This window comes from Furipterus horrens, unplaced genomic scaffold (assembly GCF_987537825.1).
Source record: "Furipterus horrens unplaced genomic scaffold, mFurHor1.1.pri manual_scaffold_17, whole genome shotgun sequence".
Taxonomy (NCBI): domain Eukaryota; kingdom Metazoa; phylum Chordata; class Mammalia; order Chiroptera; family Furipteridae; genus Furipterus; species Furipterus horrens.
The window spans coordinates 6,189,002-6,215,907 of NW_028327187.1; the positions used below are offsets into that span (position 1 = coordinate 6,189,002).

The 26,906-nt window shown below is 39.8% G+C and overlaps 1 protein-coding gene and 1 non-coding gene across 2 annotated transcripts; both read left to right on the forward strand.

The window, feature by feature from the left end:
* The first annotated feature begins 1,063 nt into the window (after positions 1-1,063).
* MAGT1 (magnesium transporter 1) lies at positions 1,064-26,433 on the forward strand. Its single transcript, XM_090265397.1, has 10 exons — positions 1,064-1,258; positions 4,509-4,678; positions 7,444-7,561; positions 15,820-15,960; positions 16,440-16,580; positions 17,317-17,406; positions 18,049-18,112; positions 20,032-20,106; positions 22,633-22,723; positions 25,071-26,433. Exons 1-10 carry the CDS (start codon positions 1,064-1,066, stop codon positions 25,084-25,086), a joined length of 1,101 nt encoding a protein of 366 aa, XP_090121523.1. The 3' UTR covers positions 25,087-26,433.
* LOC149990409 (small nucleolar RNA SNORA57) lies at positions 5,008-5,156 on the forward strand. Its single transcript, XR_016508775.1, has one exon. It is a non-coding gene; the product is annotated as a small nucleolar RNA SNORA57 (small nucleolar RNA).
* Positions 26,434-26,906: the final 473 nt, after the last annotated feature.

Sequence of the window (26,906 nt, forward strand, 5' to 3'; positions counted from 1 at the left end):
TACTACATAGTAAGTCGTTTAACTCCTGAAACAATTTAAAATTTAGAGGAAAATTGCAAGAATAAAAAAAAAAAAAAAAAGAAGCCATAACATGTGGATAAATATGTGACGAAGCCAATTTAACAAGTTGATTGTAGGAGGTTGGTGGGTGTTCAGAGTACATTTCACATTTTCTTTTTTTTTTTTTAATTTATTTATTTTTAGAGAAAGAGGAAAGGAGGAAGAAAGAAAGGGAGAGAAACATCAATGTGTGAGAGATACATAGATTGGTTGCCTCTCACACACCCCTAACTGGGGACCTGGCCCGCAATCCAGGCATGTGCCCTGACTGGGAATTGAACCGGTGACCTTTTGGTTTGCAGGCCAGCACTCAATCCACTGAGCCACACCAGCCAGGGCTCACTTTTTCTTTAAAAGATTTTATTTTTAGAGAGAGAGGAAAGGAGGGAGAAAAGGGGGAGAAACAGCAATCTGGTGCCTCTCCCACGCCCCCAACCGGGAGAACCTTAACCCAGGCATGTGCCCTGTGAATCCAACCCGTGACCTTTTCGGTTTGTAAAACCATATCCAACTGAGCCACACCACTCAGGGCTTGTTCCCTTTTTAAAACCTCCCTCGGTGATATAAACTGTATGTTTGCTTTCCTGCTTTTTAAAATTATTTTTATTTGAGATAATCTGGCGGCAGAATAAGGACTAAGAAAGATGCTATCATGCTATCAATCACACGGCTAGGTCCAATTTTTCTAGACTATTGCACGAAAGAAGGGGATTTCAAAGACTTCTAAATGAGTCTCCGTGAAAAAGATTCTATCAGCCTTAAGCCATCTTGAACCCCGAAGAGTCGCAAAGACCCACAACCGCGCACGCACGACATCTCCACGTAAACGAACGGGGCGATCCATCACCCTTAGCGGAACCAATGAAAAACCTCCATATTATCCTTTTTCTATTGGCTGTCGGAAGCCAATTAGAAGTGGTTCAAACCGGGTTTTAGCGGGCGTCTCACAGTGGAGCGCAGTGACGTAATGTGAAAGGTCGCCCGGGAGGGCGGCTCTAGACCAATGAGGAGGGCCAGGGGGTTGGTTTGCCTGTTCTCACGCCCAGCTCGCACACTCAGCCCGAGGAAACTTTTGCTTCTGGGAGGGAGAGGAGGAAACATGGCAGCGCGTTGGTGGCTTCGGTGTGTCTCTGCAACCATTCCGTTGGTACTGCTGGTTTGTGGGATTCCCTCAGCCTCTGCCCAAAGAAAGAAGGAGGTGAGGACGCTGTTTCCAGCTATACGGGCTTTTCCCAATGAGTAGGGCTTGACAGGGTCTGTTCTCTCTTAACCGACACCCTTTCCCCGTCGGTTCTGTGTCCTTGGTGGCGCCAGTTCCGCCGTGTTTGAGTTGTGGGGTTTGCGAGAGAAACAACTCTCTCCGGGTCTCCTGCGGATGTCGTCTTAACAGTGGGGTGGGGTATGTGCCAATATGGTTTCCCTAGGCCTGTGCATGTGTGGGGGCCCCATCAGGTGGCGGGAGAAGTCCGACGAGGTCCCGCAGGTGGAATGTCTGAGTGTTCTGCAGTCAGTGGCTGTAACTCCGTTAGAGACGCGTAAAAGCAGTGGATAGCATTTTCACTTCAGAAATGTAGGAATAGCGAAACTGTGCCAGGTTTATTACACTGTCCCAACAACTGACTTAAAGCAACTCATGGACGTGCAAACTGTTAAACCAGTTTCATTCATTTACCAAATGCCAAGCTTGCCAGGCACTGTTCTAGGACCGTGGTATTCATAAGTGAACAAAACTTAAGATCCCTCCTTGTGGAACTGAAGGGCTTTTAGCAAGTGGAGGAGATCACAGTATTCTTTCCTCACAATTAAACAATCCAAATAGGAATTTTAACACTGTGTTGAAACACCTGCAGCCCTGGCTGCTGTGGCTCAGTGGATAGAGCGTCGGCCTGCGAGCCAAGTATCACTGGTTCGATTCCCAGTCAGGGCACATGATTAGGTTGCACGTCAGGTCCCCAGTTGGGGGCGCGAGTGAGAGGCAACCACACAGTGATGTTTCTCTCCCTCTCTTTCTCCTTTCCCCTCTCTCTAAAAAATAAATAAACAAAAAAACCAACAAATAAATAAATAAATTATTTAAAAAAAAAAAAAGAAACACCTGCAACTTAGAGCCCTATGCTCTCAGAGCTTTAAAGATTGCCAGCAATCATTTAGGCTCTCTAGTTTTATTTTTTATAGGTGAGGAAAACTTGAGTCTTAAGTTTACACAATTATTAACTGTTGCACAACCAGGACTAAACTCCTAGATCAGTCCGGCAGTTTTTATGCTACTTCCTGTACATTTCTGTGCTTCCTGTGGTACATAATACATGTGCATGCACTTTAAAAATATTTAAACATCTCAGATGCTTGTCAACTTGAGCTGAATTTTAAAAATATGCCATCTTTTCTGTTTCTGAATATTTTAAGTATTCTATAAGAGAAAGAGAGCTAGCAATTTAAAACGAGTTACTTATCAGATTAGCAAAAAGTAAAATAAAAAGATATACAATGTTTAAAGGTATGCTGAACTGAGAAGGCTTATTTAGGAGGGTTCCTAAGCAATTTTTACATGTAAAGATATAGAGCGATATGTACTTTTATATTTTAGATGCCTTTTATGTTAAAAATGCTCTATGTAACATGTATATGTATAATGAGACTTTTGTAAGGATACACACGGATCTGTTAACAGTGGCTGTTTTTTGGTAGTTGGGATAGTTCATTAGGGAAACACTAACTTTTTACCTTATGTACTGGAATTGTCTGAATTTCTACAGTGACCACTTTCTTTTTAAAAAAGGAAAGATTTTTAAGAACTAGTATTTCTACTTGTGAAATAATATTTATTCATATAATCTCTCACTGAACTAGAAGAAGAGGGGCCTAGCAGGAGAGAAATTATTTTAAAAAGGTTTCAGCAATGGATTTTATCCTTTAAAATGGTTAACATAGTGGATTTTGTCGTGCGAATTTTATCTCTGAATTTTTTATAAAAGTAGTCAGATTCTAACGCCCTTTCCATCACGCCCACTCTTCACACCCTTATCACTCTCACAAATCTTGACTGGTCCTCCCTGAATCCATCCTTCGTAGTGTTGCCAGAGCTGAAAATGAAAATCCGAAAACCTTTTTGCCTATTTTGCAAAATGTAAAAGGACTTCTGTAGCCTGTCCCTAGTCTGCTTCTTCCAGTCTCATCTCAGTTCCAAATCCTCCTTGTGCTACTCATACCGAAATTACCTGCTTTCCTTGATTTTCTGTACGAATTACCTCACTTATTGTGGGTATTAGGTTCTAGACCCCCCCCCGCCCCGCGGTAGGTGAAAATCCACGAAGTAGGAACCTTACATTTATTTTAGTATTTATATATATTTTAAGGCTTTAGAAACCCTTCCCACACACTTATGAACCATTCCCAGTCCCTTATTAACCTTTCCCACACTTTTATAAACGCTACTTTAGCATTTTCTCCTAAAATTTCTATAATTTCATTTTTTAAATTTAATTATATATGTAGCTTGTATTATATTTTTAATTTCTTACTTTTAATTGATGTTTAGGGAGAGGAAGGGAGAAAGAGATAGAGAAACACCAATTTTTTGTTCCACTTATTGATGCATTCATTGGTTGATTCTTGTATGTGCCCTGACCGGGGATTGAACCCACAACCTTGGCATGTTGGGACGCTGCTCTAACCAACTGAGTTACTGGGCCAGGACTATAATTTCATTTTTACATTTCAGTATGTGATCCATTTTAGTTAATATTTGTATAAGATATGAAGTTTATTTCAAGGCTCATATCTTTAGCTATGGATGTCCATCCAGTTGCTCCAGCACCGTTCTAGAAAAGGCTCTCCTTCCTCTACTGAGTTGCTTTTGCACCTTTCTGAAAAATTAGTTGGCTGTGCTTGTATAGGTCTATTTCTGGGTTCTTGGTTCTGTTCCATTGATATATGTGCCTATCCCTTCATCACTACCACCCTGCCTTGCTTACTGTAGCTATATAGCAAACCTTAAAATCTGGTAGAGTGATTCCTCCCACTTTATTCTTTGTTTTTAAGATTTTTTTTCAACTATTTTCGTTTCTCTGCGGCGCTATGCATCTATGTATATGTGTGTGAGTGTTTTAGAAGCAAAGTCTTAATGTAAAACCAGCCAGTTGGTTTAACTTCACATTCTGTAGAATCTTTGTCAAATGAAGGGGTTTATGATTTTATATTACTTTATTTATTAGTAAATAATAAGCAATTTACATCAACAGTATAGTATTTGATTAAAATCTTATCATGAAATAAGGTAATTTTAAGAATAATTATCATCAGGCCCAACTCCTAAAATTTATTTTTAGTTCTCTTACATTTTCTGTGTACCTCTGCTTGTTATTCTTGGTGTTAAAGTTGCCTAGATAAAAGGATCTTTAAATGACAAGTAGAGCGTATTAACAGCATGCTCCCTTTGTCTTTTTTAGATGGTGTTATCCGAAAAGGTTAGTCAGCTGATGGAATGGACCAATAAAAGACCTGTAATAAGAATGAATGGAGACAAGTTCCGTCGCCTCGTTAAAGCCCCACCAAGAAACTACTCCGTTATTGTCATGTTCACGGCTCTCCAACTTCATAGACAATGTGTCGTGTGCAAGTATGAACCTTAAACTACACTTTTTAAAAAATATTTTATTCATTTATTTTTAGAGAGAGGGGAAGAGAGGGAGAGAAACATCAATGTGTGGTTGCCTCTCGTGCGCCCCCTACTGGGGACCTGGTCTGCAGCCCAGGCCTGTGCCCTGACTGGGAATCGAACATGTGACAATTCGGTTCCCAGGCCAGCACTCAATCCACTGAGCCACACCAGCCAGGGCTAAACTATACTTTAAAGTTAACGCATAAGATTTTAACAATTTTTTTAATCCCATTAGTTTAGTGGGTACGTAATTAAAATGTATGCCTTCCTTAAGACTTAATACTGACCCTCCTCTTCTTGGCGGGGATTGGGCGTGCGGTCCCGGTCCCCGTAATGTAGGGAGACAGAGGGAAAGGGCTCTGGCCCCCTCGGCGTCATGTCTTCGGTGCCGACAGTTTCCAGTCTGCCGGTTCTATCCTAAAGCGCCGGGACACAAGTAAAAAAAAAAAAGACAATACTGCTGCTCTTTTATAGTCATTTCATAGTTGTCCATATTAGTAGGAGCACCAAAGAGGAAGGATAAAGTATTGTAGCCATCATAGGGATAAATCTAACAATTATCTCCTGTATTGCTATGAACTTATATAAAATATGCCAGTAGTATTGATGTACTGTTTTATTATTTGTAAGTGCTTTCCACTTGATACGCTTCTTGTTTTATCACAACCACCCCAGAAGGTAGTAAAGCAAATATACTCTCAGTTTGGGGAGATACATGTTCTAAAGTTTTAACTTATTTACCCAAAGCTAGAGATAATTTGTTAATGCAGTAATGGTGGCTACAACATCCAAGTTTGGAATTATAAGAGACCTTTTTAAGAAAACAAAGCTGTGCAATTTAGAGATGTTTCTTTTTATTTTTAATCCTCATCCAAGGGTATGTTCATTGATTTTTAGACAGAGAGGAAGGGAGAAAGAAAGAGAGAAGCATCAATGTGTGAGATAAATATCAACTGGTTCCCTCCCATATGCACCCTGACCAGGGATTGAACCTGCAGCCTTTTGGTGTGTAGGATGATGCTCCAACCAACTGAGCCACCCTATCAGGGCAAGATGTTTCTTTTTATTCTAGATTATTTTTAGTGATTTGTAAACCTTGAAAATGGAGACCAATTTCATGTATACTTTTATCAAATAATGGTTTATTGATTTTATTTTACTGTTTCTGAATGATCTTAAGAATAAAGATTGGTTTTTCTGTAAAGAAATGCTGTGGATAATTAAAAATAGTGGATACTAAAAAATAAAATAGCTTTTGCCTTTCGGTGTTTTTTGTTTTGTTTTTTTGTTTTGTTTTAATATTTTTAGATCTGGGAAATGACAAAGGTGCCCTATGAAGAACTTATTTAGTAAAACCTTGGAGGCTCTCCCAATTCTGACAACCTGGGTGCATGTGAAGGAATAGTCAGCCTCCTTTCACAATGCTGTGTTACGCTAACTGTTCTTAAAAAGGATTTTCTCCTTGGAGGTAGGAGATAGTCAAGGTATTTGGTGGCAGAGCGCTTATTTTATGGAGTATATGCAGAATATAAATTAAAAACAACAGAGGAAGGAAAAATAAAAAAGGTATTAACTATGAATAAACTTAAAATCTAGAATTACTTGTAATTCAGTCAGTTCCCTCACTGGCAATCTAAAATATACAAAAATGTCAGGGAATAAACACCAATTCCATAATACTGTATTAAATACAAATTAATGGAATTGATAGTAACCTAAGTTTTTATTGGTATGTATCTTAGTTTCTACAAGACCCGATTTAAAATTAGCTCACGTTTTCCAAAACTCACAAAAATAAAATTAAGCAACCACGTATGTATCTTATACTATATATTTGGTTCTATCAGGATGATAGGGTATTAAAACTTGTTGTAGAGACAATTAGCTGGATTTTCCAGTGACTACTGAAGGGCTTCTGGCTGGTTTGGCTCAGTGGATTGAGCATCGGCCTGCGAGCTAAGTGTCGCTGGTTCGATCTTCCAGTCAGGGCACATCAGAGAAGGAAAACTCTGACTCCAAAAAACCTCCGCTGCCTTGCGGCATACCTCTTCAGGGGAAAGGCTAAGGGAGTAAACCCCGACAGAAAATCCGGAGCCGGAGTCCCTAAGGCGGTTTGACGTTGTAGTCAACACCGGCAACTCCTGCGGCGCACCTGAAGCCAAGCTGTATTGACTCCGTCTTTCCCTTGGACCCTTCAGCTGCGAAGAGAGGGGGGGTCTGCTGCATGGGCAACAGCAGACCCTCCATATCACCCTGCCCAGCCTCTGTAGCTTCTGCTTCACTGGAGAGGACACTCCAGCGACATCGCAAGATGTCGATTCAACACGGGAGGAGACAGATACAGTGTCACTCCCAAGTCGGACTGCACAGCCATTCTCAGCGGCGCAGATAGACTCTTAAGAAGCTACACCATCGTCTCTCGAGACGGACGGCTGCCGACGACTGAAGGGCTTTGAGATAAGAAATAGGCACAAGGTATGAGGTGTAGGCAGGAAATTACTACTTCCGATTGAAATCCCCAACACTTGGGGTAAGACTTCTCATATGACAGAGTTTGCCAACCTTTATCCTGACCCTGTCGGCAGAGCCTGACTTGCTTGTCCACTTCCCTGTCCCCATTGGAAAAACTACTATTGTGTCTTTGGCTCTGTTGTACTGCTGTTATACTTGACTGCTTTTTAAAATGTTTTCTGTTTTATCTTCACAAATATGATGGCCTCCAGGCAAGCTGATGAAGAATTCCAGATCCTGGCAAATTCCTGGCGATACTCCAGTGCATTTACCAACAGGATATTTTTTGCTATGGTGGATTTTGATGAAGGCTCTGATGTGTTTCAGATGGTAAGATCCTTGGTTTATTCTATTAAGTAGAAATAGGCAAACTGTGGATAAAGTGGGATAGATCTTTTTTAATGGCCACGAGAAGTTAAATAGGACTTGTCTTCTGTAAGATCTAGAGTGCTTAGTGAAATAAAAGCTAAACTTGAGCTAACGTGAAATGTAATGGTCAATGCTTCACCTATTAGAATATGGAAATTGAGTGGTAATCAAGTCTATTACATATAATTGTAAATATACATAATTAAAATTTTTAGTGAACAATTTATCAAGTAACTTTAAAGAAAAAGTTTATTTGAGCCAACTGACAACATATGCTGGAAAACAAGATGTCAAATGCTCCTCTAGTAACTTTTTAAAAAAATATTTCATTTATTTACTTTTAGAGACAGGGGAAGGGAGGGAGATGGAGAGGGAGAGGAACATCAATGTGTGGTTGCCTCTCATGTGGCCCCAACTAGGGACCTGGCCTGCAACCCAGGCCCTGACTGGGAAACGAACTGGCAACCTTTTGGTTTGCAGGCCGGCATTCAGTCCACACCAGCCAGGACATGCCTTTTGTGATTTTATTTTTTAAATTATTTATTTTTTTGTTTGTTTATTTATTTATTTGTAGAGAGAGGGGAAAGGAGAAAGAGAGGGAGAGAAACATCACTGTGTGGTTGCCTCTCACTTGCGCCCCCAGCTGGGGACCTGATGTAAAACCTAGTCATGTGCCCTGACTGGGACTCGAACCAGTGACATTTGGTTCACAAGCCGACGCTCAAGCCACTGAGCCACAGCAGCCAGGGCCACCTGTTATGGTTTTAATTGAGCATTTGGTATAATTCCATTTTCTCTCCTTTCTTACCATATTGGTTATACTTTTTTTTTTTTTTTTGCTTTTTTTAGAGGTTGCTTTAGAGTTTGCAATATACATTTACAGCTAATCCAAGTCCACTTCAAATAACAGAGTACTAATTCGTGAGAAGTGTCGAATACCTTATAATAATAAAATAATCCTAATTCTCCACTCCTATACCTTGTTATGTTTCCTGTCATTAATTTCACTTATATATAAACGTACATAAATGCATGCGCACGCACACACAAATACACACACCATTGAAAACACTGTTGGTATTATTTTGACCAAACTTACCTATTTGATTAGTTAGAAATAAGAAAAATAAGTTTTGATTTTACTTTCACTTATTTCTTCAGCTACTATCCCTTCCTGTATGTGGATCCAAGTCTCTGACCTACCTTACTTTCTTCCTCTAAAGAACTTCCTTTAATACATCTTGGAAGAATTTCCTCAATTTTTGTTTGTCTGAGAAAGTTTTTATTTCTTCTTCATTTTTGAAGAAGAATTTCACAAGGTACAGCATTCTAAGTCTGTGGGTTTTTTTGTTTTTTTTTTTTCTCTCCACACTTAAACTTTCACTGTTACAGAGCAAAAGGTATGTTTTTCACATGGCGCCCTGGTGTGAAACCCAACAACTAGTGTTGAGGAAAACAGGCCTTTATTTACAGTATTCCAACCTGGGGAGGACAGTGAGCACTTCAGCTCAGAGCCCTGTGCTCCCATGGGACCCAGCACTTCCCTTGCTCCCCAGAAGGCTAGAAGCCAAAAACATGCCCAGAAGTTCTCCACCCCTCATCTATCAGCTGTCTCCTTCAGGATCTGGGGCACGATGTCATCAGCCTCCGTGTAACAGTCCAGGAAAACGTGTGCCATGTTGCACTGGATCGTGCATGGTTCCCTCTCTGCCCTTTCCTGCATGGAGAGCTCAGCTAAAATGTCTGCCACTTATTTTTAAATCACTGACTGCGTCCTGTGACACAGTGGGCATGGCACCCAGTTCTGACCAATCACAGCACATTACGCAGGCTCTGAGTGCTCTTTCCACACCACTCCAAGGTCCAAAACCTCTCCCATCTCCTTGGGGCTTTGGAAGAACCAAAGTCATTTGCATAACAAAGACACTAGCCACTAGCCTCAGGCATGTGAAGGCATTTAAAAAGCTGTTTCCTTTCCCCATCCCCCAACCCGCAGGCTCTGGGGATTTTTGGACACCCCCATTCTGTAACAACACTCTTGTTTGCATGGTTTCTGAAGAGAAATTGGATGTAATTCTTAGATGTCTCTTCTTGTATGGGTAAGGCGTTTTATTTCTCTGGCTTCTTTCAGAGTTTTTCCCTTATTTTTGACTTCTTGCAGCTCAAAAATGATACACCTGGCCCTGGCTGGTATGGATCGGTGGGTTGGGCACCAGCCTGTGGACCAGAAGGTTGCCTGTTCGGTTCCCAGGCAGGGCACATGCCTGGGTGTTGCAAGCCGGGTCCCCAGTTGGGGGCGTGAGAGACGCAACCCGTTGCTCTTTCTTTCTAACACGTCACGTTTCTCTCTATCTCTTTCTCCCTCCCGTTCCCTCTCTCAAAAAATAAATAAAATATTTATCTTTTAAATGATATACCTGTGTGAGAAACGCTCACAATAAAAACCGGGACACAGGACTTGAGCGGTAAAGCGAGGCCTTTATTCACGAGTCTGCAGAGCCGGGCGCACCCTCACAGCCAGGAGCATGTGCACGCCAAGTAGACAAAGGTGGCTGGTTTTATAGTCTTGGCTTCCCCACCCTGAAATTGCCACCCTAAAGTGATAATCTTTTCTACCCTAAAATTGCCACACTAAAGTGATTATCTTCCTCGCCCTAAAGTGATTATCTTCCTCGCCCTAAAGTGATTATCTTCCTCGCCCTAAAGTGAGAGCGATTAGCTTCCCCGCCCTAAGGCAATTAGCTCCCCCTCCCCTCTCCTTCCCCGGTTCTCCATGACTGGATACTCCGGAGTTACAATGTAACACAATGTAACACGTTCATCTAAATGCCCCTATTGTGGTTTGCAGATATGCCAGTGCTGTCAGCCCCCTTCTCAGAGATCCTCTAATTACATTTGCCCTTTGTTATTGCTGATTTTTTACTGGTTTGGGAGTCACTATGTCCTTGTTCCTTACACCTGGATGTATCATAGTTTAATTTGCATTTTTCCTGCTTGATGTTCTCAGAGCTTCCTGGGGCTGTGATTTGAAGTCTGACATTAATTTGGGGGAAATTCTCAGTCTTTACTGTTTTAGATATTGCTTCTGTTCTTTCCTGTCTGTTTTCTTCTGGTATTCGCATTATGCGTATGTTATATACATAAGGCTTCTGTAGTTGGCTCACGGTCCTTCGGTAGTCTGTTGTATTTTTTAGCATTTGTTTTCTTTGCTCTTTGGTTTTTGAAGATTCTGTTGATATATGCTGTAGCTCAGGTTCTTTTCTCAGCTGTGTCCAGTGTACTAACAAGCCCATCAAAGGCATTATTCATTTCTGTTACACTTTTTCATCTTTGACATTTCTTTTGGGTGCTTTCTTAGGATTTCCATCTTTCTGCTTACGCTGCCCATCTGCTTTCCCATGCAGTCTATTTTATCTATTAGAGCCAGTAGCATATTAATCATAGCTTTTAAAAATTTTCCAACATAGCCCTGGGTGGTGTGGCCCAGTGGATTGAGCGCTGGCCTGCGAACCAAAGGGTCACTGGTTCAGTTCCCAGTCAGGGTACATGCCTGGGTTGTGGGCCAGATCCCCGTTTGGGGGTGTGTGAGAGGCAACGACACATTGATGTTCCTGTCCCTCTCCTTCTCCCTCCCTTCCCCTCTCTCTAAAAAATAAATAAATAGAGCCCTGACTGCTGCGGCTCAGTGGATTGAGCATAGGCCTGCGAGCCAAGTGTCACTGGTTCGATTCCCAGTGAGGGCACATGATTCGGTTGTATGTCAGGTCCCCAGTTGGGAACGCAAGTGAAAGGCAACCACACAGTGGTGTTTCTCTCCCCCTCTTTCTCATTTCCCCTCTAAAAAATAAACAAATAAATTATTAAATAAATAAAACATTTTTAAAAAATCCCTACACTGATAATTGCCAACAATCCTGCCTTGTGTAGTTGTGATACTTTGTTTTCAAATTATGTTGCTGTTGGTTTTTTTTACTTTGGTGTACCTTGTAATTTTTTTCTTCATAGCCAGATACAATGTACTGGATAAAAAGAACTGCTGTCAATTGGCCTTCCGTAATGTGGGGGTGAGACGGGAGGGGAATGCTCTGTAGTCCTGTGATCAGATGTGTCTTCTAGTGAGCCTGCGCCTCTAACTGTGAGCTTCTCAGGGTTTCTCACTTGTTTTTACTCCCCCTTAGGGGACAGGGTAACTGAAGTGACCTGGAGTTGGGTGTTTCCCTTCTTCCGGGTCAGTTAGGCTCCAATAATACCCTAGCGGGTTCGGTTCTGGTTAATAGTTTCCACTGAGGACAGACCTTGTTAAGAAAAACAGAGTGCTCTGGAGTATTTTATAGCAGAATGATTTACTTTTCCCTCCCCGTGCCAGAAGCATGAGGGCATTTTTCTCCAGTATTTACTGTGGAAACCCAGTTGAGTTTCTGAGGCAAATCTCACAGTATTGTAGCACCCCAACCCGAAACTCCCCGCCTCCCCCCCACAGCCGATGATTGTATGCCCCTGGAGTTTTTAACTGTCAGAGAATGGTCCGCTCTGAGCCTTCAGCAATTCATCGTTCACAGCTCATGTCTTCTACCCTGGCCGTGGTTCCCAAGGCAGTTTCTACTCATGGCTCACTTCTTATCAGCCCCGACTTCCTGCTTTTGCCAGTCTGTCCCGAGGTTTCCCCCATGCCCTCCCTGTCTTAGGGACCCAAGAAGAGCTGTTGGCTTTTCAGTTTGTTCAGCCTCTTACTTGTCCCTACAGTAGAACGGCGACTTTCAGGCTCTTTATGTGCAGAACCAGAAATTGTAACCTTCAATGTGCTTTTAACTTCAGCCTCTGTTGTACTTCTTTCCTCTTTGCATATAAGGAGACAGATTCATCAGTACCTTCGAAGACATAGGTTTGATTTTGTCTTTTTATAAATGTGTCTGACTCATATTTGGGCAGTTTTACTCTTAATAATTGTATAAAACGTAAGAGGAAAGATTTGGATATAACTTAAGAAAATAATTTGTTTATTTATTTTTAGAGAGAGGGAAAAGGAGAAAGAGAGGGAGAGAAACATCCATGTGTGGTTGCCTCTCACTCGCGCCCCCAACTGGGGACCTGACATGCAACCTAGTCATGTGCCCTGACTGGGAATCGAACCAGTGACACTTGGCTCGCAGGCCGACGCTCAGTACACTGAGCCACGGCAGCCAGGCTGGGTATAACTTTGTATTGTAGAACTTCACGTGAATGACTTACAAATCTGAAAATTCATTATGTTCCAGATGAAACTTTTCTGTGCCCAGCTTCCACCCAGACTTGTCCTCGTGTGTTCTGTATTGTTAGTGGTAGTTCTTTGTCATCTTCAGCTTCGCCTATGTCCGTGATAGCCACGTTCCCTTTACATTTCAAGGCCCTTCTCTCGTGTGAGCTAACGCAGTAGCCGTTTCACTGCTTCATTTACCATCCGTGTATATACCACTGTCTCCTTCTTGGCTCCTCAGCCAGTTCCCAGAGTTCTTTATAAAGGGTATGACGAAGACTACTTGGGGCAAATTTTAATTTGATAAACATGAGTTTAGACAAACTTCAATTTTTTTTTTTACTTCAGAATATTTAGAATATTTAGAGCTATGCAGGGTCTGAAGTTTTACTCTACTTGCAAGCTGCCACAGTTCCGTAAATGCTGCCAGAAGACATGACGTTCCTAGGTCAGAGCTAAAGGATTTCATTACATCAGCAACAGTATCCTGTGTCAGCGCTTTCTGGCACCAGTCCCCCAACTGCTACCTCCCATAGTACAGTACGAAGAGGGCCAGTGGGTTGCATTATGGGAGGGGAACTCCAGAATTTTGGAAAATCAAATCTTCTATACCCCTGGCTGGTGTGACTCAGTTGGTTGGGCCTCCTCCCGCAGACCAGAAGGTCACCATTTCAATTCCCTATCAGAGCACATGCCCAGATTGCAGGATTGGTCCCCAGTCTGGGTGTGTATGAAAGGGCAGGTAACCCATGTTTCTTTCCCTCTCGCTCCGTCTCTTCCCCTCTCTCTAAAATAAATAAATAAGTAAATTTTAAATTTTTTGCTTCGATTTTATTTTAATTAATTTATTTTTACAGAGAGGGCAAGGTTGGAGAAACGGAGGAAAACATCAATGTGTGAGAGCTACATCAATCGGTTGCCTTTTGCACGCTCCCAAATGGGGACCTGGCCTGAAACCCAGGCATGTGCCCTCACTGGGAATCGAACCGGCGACCCTTCAGTTTGCAGGCCGACACTCAATCCACTGAGCCACACCAGCCAGGACTAAATATTTTTTAATAGTCTGTAAAAGGAAATGAGCATGCATGCTCTTTGCTTTGGAGGGGGCAACTCTATCTTCTAAGGCTATGAAATATCCTTGACAAGATCATCCAGAACAAAGGAATAGGTGCCTCTGCTCTCAAGACGGGCAGAAACTCAGCCTGGCTGGTGTGGCTCAGCGGATTGAGTGCTGGCCTAAGAACCAAAAGGTCACCAGTTCGATTCCTAGTCAGGGCACATGCCTGTGTTGTGGGCCAGGTCCCCAGTTGGGGGCGTGTGAGAGGCAACCACACGTTGATGCTTCTCTCCCTCCTTCTCCCTCCCTTCCCCTCTCCCTAAAATAAATAAGTAAAATCTTAAAAAAAGAAGACATGTAGAAACTCATGAAGACTTGTCTCCCAACACAAGACTTCTCATATACTTTAACATGCTGATATTGTTTTCTAATTTTCATTGCAAGAGTGGACTGTCATATGCAGAATTTCCCAAATTATTCAACCTTTTAATGGAGCATTTTGACAATACTTTATGGAATGCACTCTTGGAAATAGTGGCATATAGACTTAAGTCAAAATTCCTTAGTCCTCCTCACTTCATGCACTCTTTATGCCAAGCACATACGACAGATTTTTTTAAACATTTTATTTATTTACTTACTTTTTAGAGACAAAGGAAGGAAGGGAGGTAGGAAGAGAAACATCGATGTGAGAGAGAAATATTGATCGATTGCCTCCCACATGCACCCCAACTGTGGACTGAACCCGCAATTCAGGCCTGTGCCCTGACCGGAAATCAAACCAGCAACCTTTCAGTTCAGAGGCCGGCACTCAGTCCACTGAGCCACACCAGCCAGGGCCGATGTCACGCACCATCTTTCGGTCCCCGCTCTAAATTCTGCTTGCCCTGTAAGCCCCATTTCCAATACCCCCTTGAAGCCTTTTCAGAACCTCCAGATGCACAGTGAGTCACCCCTTTTCTTGTGCTGTCACTACCTTCCTTATTTTCTTGAATGTATTCACATTCAGTCTTAGAGGAGAATTAGCCTTGTAGTTGTTAGTTTCTCTAAATATAATTCCTTATTTAAGGGCAGAGCCAAACCCCTGTACCTGTCACTGCTGAGCACATAATGGATGTTTGGTAAATGTCGAACAAATGGCTTAATGTTCCCATTTTACAGTATGCCACTGTGCTAGTCATATTTTGGTGTCACACTGAACCATAAATCAGAATGAGTCTGCTCATAAAACATGGTATAGCCTCAAAGGTTAGTGCATTTGGGTTTTATTAGGTCAAAGGAAATAATTTCCTGAGTTTAAGAAATTGCTCTTTTCTTCTCTACTACTCAAGCTGGGATTGTTTTGGAAACTAAAAATTAGAATTTCATTGCTTTAAACAAGATTCATATAAAGAATTTCTTTTAGCCCTGGCCAGTGTGGCTCAGTGGGTTGAACGCTGGCCTGGAAACCGAAAGGACGCTGGTTTGATTCCCAGGCAGGGCACACGCCTGGGATGCGGGCCAGGTCCCCAGTTGGGGGCACGCGAGAGGCAGCTCGATGAATGTTTCTCTGGCATATCGATGTTTCTTTCCCTCTGTCCCTTCCCTTCTCTTTAAAAATAAATACATAAAATCTTTAAAACATATATAAGTAAATAAAAGCTTTTTAAAAACGTTGGCAGTATGGGAGATTTTTCCATTCTAAAGGAGTAAAATACAGGTTTCTTAGCTAGGATTTTATATTTGGCTGGTAAAGTGTGCTAATTAAGGTCACAGGCAGCCTTGGACTGGGATCCCGGCTCCACCATTTACCACTCCCCTTAGGCAAAGCATTTAACCCACCTAAACCTGGGCGTACTCATTTTTATAAAATGCCTACTTTCAAGGTCATATTTGCTGTTAATATTTTTTCTCAATAACTTATGTTTTCATGGCCTGCTTTTTATTCAGCTAAACATGAATTCAGCTCCAACGTTCATCAACTTCCCTGCAAAAGGGAAACCCAAAAAGGGTGATACATATGAGTTGCAGGTGCGCGGCTTTTCAGCTGAGCAGATTGCCCGGTGGATTGCTGACAGAACGGATGTCACTGTAAGTTTCCCTACTTTGTGGAAAGTTCCTTTGCCATTATCCACTTGGGATCTTACTGGGGAGGTCCTAACTGATCTTGTCCGCCTGTCACTGAGGTGGTCATAGTTGGGCAATCCCTTCGTAAGTAGCATTTAGCAAAATCATCTTGATGAAAGTGTGAAATTACAAAATAACCTCTATTATTGAATTTGGCATGGAAACTAGCCTTTTGACCTTATTAAGCCCACAGATGTCTAGCTGTACTTGGCAAATAGTTCTTAATAAAAAAAATGTTACAATGTGGTTAAACAGAATATTGTATCTATTCTATCCTGTTTTAGCATACACGGTAGATTCTTGATTAGGATGAAAATAAAGAAATGTCATTTTTCCTGAAAGTAACCACACTGATTTTGACTGTTTTCATTTCAAAGTATTGTGACCTATATAATCAGAATCAATCTCATACTTTAAAATGTTTTTTGTCTCCTTCCCATTAGATTAGAGTCATAAGACCCCCAAATTATGCTGGTCCCCTTATGTTGGGATTGCTTTTAGCTGTTATTGGTGGCCTTGTGTACCTTCGAAGAAGCAATATGGAATTTCTCTTTAATAAAACTGGATGGGCTTTTGCCGCTTTGGTGAGTGAATTTTAAAAGAAAATTGTATGAATGAAACTAGTAGTGCGTTGTTAGGGAGCATTTGCTTATTTCTTACCTGTGGGAAGGATCTTATATATTATTATTTTGTGCCTTAAGATCAGTTTGTTTACTTCATTATCTCATAAGGATGGCCAGAGCTTGGAAGAACTGATTATATACCCAGTTTTTGTTCAACCTAAGTGATAGACTGTCACCTCTAGAAAACCTGCAGTTCTTTTGGAAATATTCTTCTAAAACACTTTTGCATACAGTGGTCCCTCTCTATATCGCAGTTGACTTATCGGGGCCTCACTGTATCACGGGATTTAAAAAAAATTTATCGTGGATTTTTTGCTCTGTCGTGGGATTTTGTGGTAATATACAGTAAATACTAAAATAAATCTAAGGTTCCTACTTCGCAGATTTTCACCTGTCTCCGGAGGGGGGGGGTCTAGAACATAATACCCACAATAAGTGAGGGATCACTGTATTTGATTTTAAAACTTGTATCAGGTTATTTACAATTTTAAAATGGTGTTTTTCTTTCAAAGTATATATTTATTCTTGTGATCCTTGTGTTGAAATATAAGCCTTTATTAAGAAATCATTTATCTGGAAAAAAATGTTCTTCATGTATTACTTGAGCAGATGCACTTTTCATATGCCTATCAACTTATTGAAGGTGGGAACGGCTGCACCATGCTCTATGAGTATTTCTTTATTTTTTGTTTCCCAGTGTTTTGTGCTTGCTATGACATCTGGTCAGATGTGGAATCACATAAGAGGACCTCCGTATGCTCATAAGAATCCCCACACAGGACACGTGGTAAGGGAAGCCAGGATTTCTTTCCACTGTATACCAAAAATTAACCTTAATGCTTATTATTAACATGTGAGGCCTATGCCAGCATTTGATGGAACTGGATTTTAGTTTTGGGTTTTCAGTCTTTCTGTTAATGAGCTTCAGTTGCTGAAAATAAGAGGCAGTACTCTTAAAAAGTAGGAAGTTTCTTATTCCATTTGATGAGTCTGTTTGAATAACCTAGCTAAGAATGAAAGTCAGCCCTCAGCTAAATACAATATTTGATCAAGTACTTGAGTATCTGCTATTTCTAGGCACTGTGTTCGGTATTATTAGATACAGTGATAAACAAGAAAAACATGATCCTATCTTCATGGAACTCACATTATGTACCTCACAGTCTTATGTGCAGAAGTACTAGTTTTCTCATATATTCTGCCATTGAAAATGTAGTATAAGTACAATGAAAATACAAAAATTATAAATAACACAGAAATAGCTTTTATTTTAGCCAAATTTATTTACTGATAAATGCCACAGATCCAATGCATACATAAACAAGGTGAATTAGTAATTTCATAGTTTGAAAATAGCCCATTTTAGGATTAGGAAACCAAAGTTTAATGTATATTTAAAGATTTAATTTTGTCTTTTTTTTCCCCCCAGAATTATATCCATGGAAGCAGCCAAGCCCAGTTTGTAGCTGAAACACATATCGTTCTTCTATTTAGTATCCTCTTTATAAGTCCTTGGTGCTGCGTTTTAATTTGCCTTTTTTCTCATATTATAGTACTCTCTACAGAATTCGGTTGAGGCTGCTCTCTTATTCATGCAAGTAATAATATCTTTGGAATTATATTACTATGTGATCTGTCTTAGCCTAGTCAACTGAAGACCATCAGGTACAAACCCAAGTGTTAAAGCCAGGTTTATTGGATCTCGCTACCAGGCAGGTTGCATATCAGGGACATCTTACCTAAAGAAAGATAAGAGTTCTAGGATTTGAGGAACAGGTGGGGTCTAGGTGAAATGTAAATGAAGCAATGTTTCAATATGCTCAAAGCAAAATGAGGCTAAGTGTAAAGGGGTCAGCATCAGGTCTGGGCTGTGAAGTGGACAGGATTCTGTTTCCTGGAAACTACAGAGTTTAGATAAATGTGGGGTTTTGTCTTCAGAAACTCCTTATTTGAAGCTCTGTACTTTGGTTGTAAATTGAAGCGACTTAAATATTGTACTTGTAAATTGAGCCTCTTTGATTCTTCAGGCAAGAGTGGAATGTTTAATTTGAATCAGTCCAGGAAGTGCATCATAGCTCTTGGTAGCTGAGAACAGCACACAAAAGCCTGGGTGGCATATTGCGAGATGGAGAGTTCATTCAAAGGAAAAGCATATACAAAGAACTTATGTGCATGACCCATGAACATGAACTAAGGGGGGTGGGTTTGGTAGGGGGGGGTAAATGAGAGGAGGGGAGCAAAGGTAAAAGAAATTGGGACAATTGTAATAGCATAATCAATAAAAATACCAAAAAAGAAAAAAGAAAAAGCATATAGACTATGACACAAAAATAAACCATCCCAAATACAAAAATGTAATCAGAGTACTCTGTAACCAAAGCCTATAGAAATGATAGATCTTTACATGTACCTGGATTTAAAGAACTAACTCAGAAAACAATAATTTCTGGAGAAGAAATCTTGGCCAAGCAACTAAAAACATGATGAATGGGCATCATTCCCAACAAGAGGCTATGGGAGATGAAGTGCAAGGTGGTAATGAAGGGACAGAGAGACAAATTATAGAGCCAGTTATTAATTTAGGCCTTATCTGAACACCTTTGTTTCCTTTTCTGCTTAATTATACCCACATGCACAGAAGACAATGTGCATGCGCGTATGCATAATTAATTCAGGCATTTTTACCTGCTGTTTGTATTAACCGAATAGCAGGGTACATCTTTTCTACTAGAACACATTCTATTTGTTTTCAGTTAGATTGTGTTTACTTTAGCACTCCTCCATGCTATGTGTTACCTATTTGCTTGACAGTTCTATTTTGTATTTATGTGGCTTCTATATTAAGCCAAATAAAAGTGAGATCACAGCATGTGGGATTTTCTTTTTTTATTAGAATAGGACAAAATTAGGTAGTAATTTGTACTTTAAAGGCTAATTGTTGAAATTCTGGAGAATTTTTGAGAAGTTATTTTTCAAATAAAAACTAGTTGCTATTCTCTCTAAATGGTGCATATTTCAAGTGTGCCCTCTTTGGAGGATGGTTGAAATATTCAAAATGTATTCAATATTTTAAAATGTGCACAAGGTTGAAGCAAAGGTTGGAAGACTGTCCAGGGATGTTGTATCAAAGTACAGTTTTAGGAAAACTCATAGTTCATCTGTAAGTTATAGTGGTACTTTTGTTTAAAATATCAGTTTTTATCTTTACAAATAAAGTGACTTTTCAACCTTAGAATTTTATTATATTTTCATAGAAAATAATTATGCTGTTTAGACACAAGGTCACCTATTTACAGTATTTTGTAATTAAATGTAGATTTATATATTCTAATTTTCTTTATGAAAGACTAGGAACATTAAAGTGGTATGTCTTTTGTGTCTATGTGAATTTTTCCTTAAACAAATTTTTAAGATGGTGGGGTTACCTTAGGGATGGTACTTCTATGTGAAGCTGCTACATCTGACTTGGATATTGGAAAGCGAAAGAGTAAGTCATATCATATGCTAATTCTGCCTTTAATAAAGAAAAGACAATGTCCTTTTAATCACTTCCCCTCTTGTTTATGAGTAAGTTATTTTCTTTACTATTTTAAAAGTAATATAGCCTAATTATAGAAAATTGGGGGGTAGGAACATGAAACATTTGGAGGGAAAGTTATCCATTATTCCACCATTAAAAAAACTTATTTGGCCCTGGCTGCTGTGGCTCAGTGGATTGAGCGTCGGCCTGCGAGCCAAGTGTCGCTGGTTCGATTCCCAGTCAGGGCACATGACTAGGTTGCACGTCAGGTCCCCAGTTGGGGGCGTGAGTGAGAGGCAACCGCACAGTGATGTTTCTCTCCCTCTCTTTCTCCTTTCCCCTCTCTCTACAAATAAATAAGTAAACAAACAAATTATTAAAAAATAAAAAATTTAAAAAAACAATTTAATGTAATATGATTATTTCCATTTGTAAAAACATCTTTAAAACTGTAGTATAAAATTTTGAGTCTTGTACTTCCCCTTTCTTAACTGGAGTTAAATAATTAATAAATATATTCCTCTACATAATTTGAAATTTATACTGTAACTTACTTAACAGGTCCGATTTTGTTAAAGCGTTTCTTTTCTTCTTTTTTTTTAATTCCTTTTTTTAAAAGATTTTATTTATTTTTAGAGAGGGGAAGGGAGGGAGAAAGAGAGGGAGAGGAACATCAATGTGTGGCTGCCTCTTGCACAGCCCCAATGGGGACCTGGCCAGCAACCCCGACATGTGCCCTGACTGGGAATCGAACCTGTGACCCTTTGATTTGGAGGCCGGCACTCAATCCACTGAGCCACACCAGCCAGGGCTAGTTTGTTTGTTTGTTTGTTTGTTCTTTCATTATGATAAAGACTTCTTTAGTGCCTACCATAGTATATTAAGCTTTATCCTCATTTCATATTAATATCTTAAGGTAGATTCCCAGTAGTGGAATGGCAGTATGGTCCTGTGTGTATTTTCAGTTTTCTTGATGTTTAAACTGACCATGTCTAATTCTTTCCCCAAATATTATAATTAATAATTTAGATTTGTACTAGTGATATTTATGAATGCTCTCACTGTAACTATCAGCATTAGATAACATTGTTAACAAAGTGTGTGTACATGTGTATTAATTGGTAAGGGGGAAATGTTATTTTATTTTGTGCTTTGGTTATTAGTGAAGTCAAATATTTTTCTAATTGTTTATTAGCTGTTGTTCTTTTCCTCTGTAAAATGTCTTTTTTATATTTTGCAATTTACCTGTTGGATTCTTAGTCCTTTTCCTGTTGGTTTACATGGACTTTTTATATATTAGAATATTCAGCCCTGGCTGGTGTGGCTTAGTGGACTGAGCACCAGCCTGCAAACCCAAAGGTCACCGGTTCAGTTCCCAGTCCGGGCACATGCCTGGGTTGTGGGCCGGGTCCCCTGCTGGGGACACTTGAGAGGTAACTGATTGACATATCTCTCGCACATTTATGTTTCTCTCCCTCCCCCCCCCGTTTCTAAAAGTAAATAAGTAAAATCAATCTTAATTTTTTTTTTAATATATGAAAACTAAAATTCGTTTTTAATATTGGCCAATAAATGTATTTCCCTAGAGCTCCCGTTGCTGTAGCACACATCCCTCCCTACCTTTTTGCTTCCTTGCCAGTCTTAGTCTGGGAACTCAGAGTCTCAACTTATGGGAATCACACTTGAGCATTGGGGAGTCATTATCCAGAGTTAAGATCATTAACTGGGATGCTAAACCAGAGCATGTGGCATTAATAGAGAGAGCTATGAATTTAGGGGAAGGAATCGGGGCTTTTTCCCTTCATTTAAGATGAGGTGTCCATGTTGAATGAGCTTCTCACACAGGCAGTGTGGTTACCTGTGTGTGGATAAAGTCCTTTCAAGTGACACTGTCACAGTGTTATCAGATGTCTTTAAGTCACTATTTATCAATAATGCAATAAAGCCACTTTTAAGGGTTTAAAAGGAGTTTAATAAGTGATTTTCTTGTGAGTAGTAAAACATTTTAACACTAAATTCTTGACTGTCGTGCTTTAAGGGAATTCATTAATTCATGCAATAATTTTCCCAGCTATGTAAACAAAGCCATTCTATTGTAATAGAACATATTAAAGGGGAAGGCAGAATCCTGAAGATAAGAGACTGCAGATGAAAAGTTTTGGGAAGTTGAGGCCCTGGCTGGTTAGCTCAGTTGATTAGAGCATGGTCCCCATATGCCAAGGTCGTGGGATCGATCCCTGCTCAGGGCTCATACAAGAATTAACCAAGGAATGCATCAATACGTTGAAGAACAAATTGATATTTCTGTGTCCTTTCCTCTCTCTCAAATCTATAACCAAAAATGAAAGAAAAAAATTTAAGTGTTGGAAAGTTAAGGCTTACCAATAAGTTATAGGCCTGGTTTTCCACTCGTTGAACTGTAGACTGAAATGTACACCTGGTTCTTCATTAGAGTTAACGTGCCCATTTTACTCTGCTTTTGTTTTTCTGCAGTAATGTGCATCGCTGGTATTGGACTTGTTGTGCTCTTCTTCAGTTGGCTGCTCTCTATTTTCAGATCTAAATATCATGGCTATCCCTACAGGTATGATGATTGTTCATTTAAGTAGCAATTACCTATTCTTAAAAAGGTTAGAGCTGATGCTGCTTTATAATAATTTTCTTTTGTTTGCTTCACCTTCAGACTATTCTAGCTTCTGAAACAAAAACGTAGTCTTTAGTTCATATAGGGGGCATACAAAAATTAATTTCAGATATTTATGATATAATGGGCAGTAGTATGTGATTTCTCAGGCACATCTTTCTGGGTTATTCCAACATCACCTGATTAAGCTAGAAATGTATAAAACAGTGTACAGAACATCTTAGGCCATATCTACTCAACACAGTACCTTGTCTGCGTGCTGTAATACCTCTGGAGGAGAAAATTATTTTTAAAAGATTTTTGGAGACTTTTCACCTCAACTTTTCAAAGCTCTTTAGATGCCAGACAAAACATTTGATTAAAATCCAGTTTGTAGACAGCATGTGAAAGAATGTTTAAGAGCATCTTGAAATGTTCATAGAGATCTCTAAATCTCAGGGAGGAAATAACTCTCTTGGTTGTAAGTTCTTGATTTTACTGTTAATAACCAAGAGGAATGTACCTACATAGGAGGGAGGACCCCAAAACACTGACTTATCCTCTGGAGGGCAGGTCCCTTGTAATACATGCTTCCCCCACTAGGTGGGTGCTCTGGGGACCCATCTGGATCAGTGTACCACCTGGCGTTGTGACAGGCTGCATTCAGCTTCAGTGCAGTTTTTGGAAGACTCTTTCAGTGCGTTTCCACGTTTCATGACAGGTGATTTGCAAGCACACCCACCCACACCACGCTGAGTGTTCTACAGTTTTTGACCAAAAACCTCGTGACCCTCACGCCCCACCCTCCCTATTCACCAAAACTCGCCCCAAACAACTTTTCTTTGTTTCCCTGGATGAAAAAAGTCCTCAAAGGGAAACGTTTTGCTGATGTGGGAGAGGTGAAACAAAAAAAAAGCAGAAGCACTAAAAGGCATCAGAATCAGAGTTCAAAAACTATTTTGAGCGTTGGAAAAAAAGTCTCAATGGGTATATTGCATTTAAATGAAGAGTATTTTTAAGGTGACTGAAGTTTAAACATGTAAGAATAAATGCATAATTTTTTTACAAATACCAGGGCTTTTTTGGGGGGTCCCCCCTTCATAATTGGGGATGATGTGATTTGGTTTAGTTGTATAACCTGAGTGCCAATTACTATAATTTCTGTTCTTTTAATATAATATTGTTCTGTTGTATAAAGGATTATGAACACTAAAGGTGAAGTGTATCAAGTGATATTTTTTAAAAATACATTCTTTATGTTTTTAACAGAAGTTTTTAGTAGATAACATTGAACAGCTCCCTGGTTCATTATATTATGACATTCCTAGATGCCTTTTGATCAGTGAATAACATAAATTAATCTTGCATTTTCTCTTGCAAACTTATTTAAGACTATAACCTACTAGTACATTGATTCTTGACTTACAATCTTCCAACTTTTTACTTTTATTGTTCTGTGTAAGAATATTTTTAAAGAACTTTCATCTCTGTAGGACACTAACTGGGATGCATGAGGAATTTTGCTTATTTGATTATGGCTAATCCAGCTATTGTTGTCTACTTTCAGGAGATATTTTAACTTGAAGTTATGTCTGTTTCCTTTTCTCCTAAGACTACCCCGTATCTCAGGGTATCTCACTTTTTGTTGTTGGTATTCCAACTTTATTATAGTGGGTTGGCCAAAAAGTCTGTTTAGTTTTTTTCCATAAAATGAAAGACATTTTTCATTTTCACCAATAACTTTATTGATTTGGATATTTTGGGTGTGTCGCTATCTCCCATGTGGTATAATGTTGATTGTTTTCAATTAATGTTAACTCAATTTGATCACTGTCAGCTTCATCTGGTCTACCCGACCATGGAGCATCATGGTCCAGCAAGAAATCTCCAGCACGAAACTTCGCAAACCACTTTTGACATGTTTGATCAGTCACAGCACCGTCTCCAGACACTGCACAAATCTTTCGTTGCATTTCAGTTACATTTTTACCTTACTTGAAATAATAAAGCATAATATGCCGAAAATGTTGCGTATTTTCTTCCATCTTCAATTTTGATAAGATTTTGTAATGCACACTGATATCACAGCTGTCACAATTCAATCTAACAAAGTTGTTTCAAATGAAGTTAAAGGCAACCAAAGGCTACTAGAACCATCGTAAGGATAAAAAAAAAAACGAACTTTTTGGCCAACCCAATACATGCACCCACATACTCTTTGCTCTGTTAAAGTCAAGATATTTATTTGAAATAAAGCCTCCTTTTTTTTTTTCAGAGACTAATAGTTTGGTATATCTTTTTGTTTCAGCTTTCTGATGAGCTAAAAAGGATCCCAGAGATATGTAGACACTGGAGTAATGGAAATTGAAAAATGAAAAAAGGCGTGTGTATGAAAAGAAGAATGGAATTTGTGTATTTTGTATTACCTCTTTTTTTCAAGTGATTTAAATAGTTAATCATTTAACCAAAGAAGATGTGTAGTGCCTTAACAGCAATTTCCTGTCAAAATCATGAATTTGGATACAATTTTTTCTTTACCTTCCCTTTCCAGTAAACTTTATGAAACATTTAATTTAGTAGTATTAAGAATATTATAAAAAATTTAATACTCCATTTTAGTTAGAACAAGGTTCAGAACTGCTTGTTAACGTTTGGCCATATGATTTTATCTTATCCAAAGGTGGAGGGGGAGTCCTAACCAGGTGTTCCTGCATATACCTGTACCTGTTACAGATAGCTACTATGTCAGGAATCCATTCTTAGCTTTTCCATTTTTGCATGGATGTGTATACTTTTGCACATTTTTCCTTTTGGGAAGAGAAATCATATGTGGTCTTCTGAAAATAGAACACCGTTCTTCAGAGTACATGTCTAGCCTTTAGAAGAAAAAGGCTAGCCAGTCTTCCTCATCCTCCTCCTCCTCCTCCTTCTCCTCCTCCTCCTCCTCCTCCTCCTCTTCATCCATCTTTCCTGCTGAAAAACAGTGCTGACTATCTATGCTTCTTGGTAGCTGTAGATGTTAAAAAGTATCTCTAAATACAGGATTATGATTTCTGCATGAGTATGGAAGTAATTACCTTGTATTTGGAAAGATTTCCAGTTTATTCTGTCTTCCTAGTTTTATTTGAGGCAGGCCTCTCTATAATAAAAATGTAGCTAAGTGCTAAAAATCAGTGTAACTTAAAAATGGTCTAAACTGTTTCTGCAAATTAGGTATCATCACTTACTTCATTTGTGCCTAAGAGAAAAAAAAAAAAAAAACTAGGCTCATCTGGTTAATTTGGTTTCTGTATTACAGTTACAACCTATTACAATAATCATTGTGTGTAGAAGAAGGACCCACCCCCCCAGACTAGGAAAAGACAGTCATGAATTGTTGCCTATGCGTAGAAAGTAAATGTTTCTTAAAAGCTGTTTGAAGTTATTTTAGCCTTTACTCTCCCCTTTAAGAGGTGAAACAAAGTAAAAATTTAAAGAGATTTTGTTTCAATTTTGTCTTTTTCTGTCAGTGGAAATAACTATGTGCTAACCAAATTTCTGTGAAGAATGAAACTTGATGGTTATCATTAGATCTAGCTATAACCTCCCCATAGTTATGAAGACTATACTGAAATGCCACTAGTGTGGAAATATGAACATTATGATTGTGAAAAAAAATTAAAAGGCATCTTAGAAGTCGTCGTCGGCAGCCGTCCGTCTCGAGAGACGATGGTGTAGCTTCTTAAGAGTCTATCTGCACCGCCGAGAATGGCTGTGCAGTCCGACTCGGGAGTGACACGGTATCTGTCTCCTCCGTGTTGAATCGACATCTTGCGATGACGCTGGAGTGTCCTCTCCAGCGAAGCTGAAGCTACAGAGCCCGGGCAGGGTGATATGGAGGGTCTGCTGTTGCCCATGCAGCAGACCCCCCCTCTCTTCGCAGCTGAAGGGTCCAAGGGAAAGACGGAGTCAATACAGCTTGGCTTCAGGTGCGCCGCAGGAGTTGCCGGTGTTGACTACAACGTCTAACCGCCTTAGGGACTCCGGCTCCGGATTTTCTGTCGGGGTTTACTCCCTTAGCCTTTCCCCTGAAGAGGTATGCCGCAAGGCAGCGGAGGTTTTTTGGAGTCAGAGTTTTCCTTCTCTGATGTGCCCTGACTGGAAG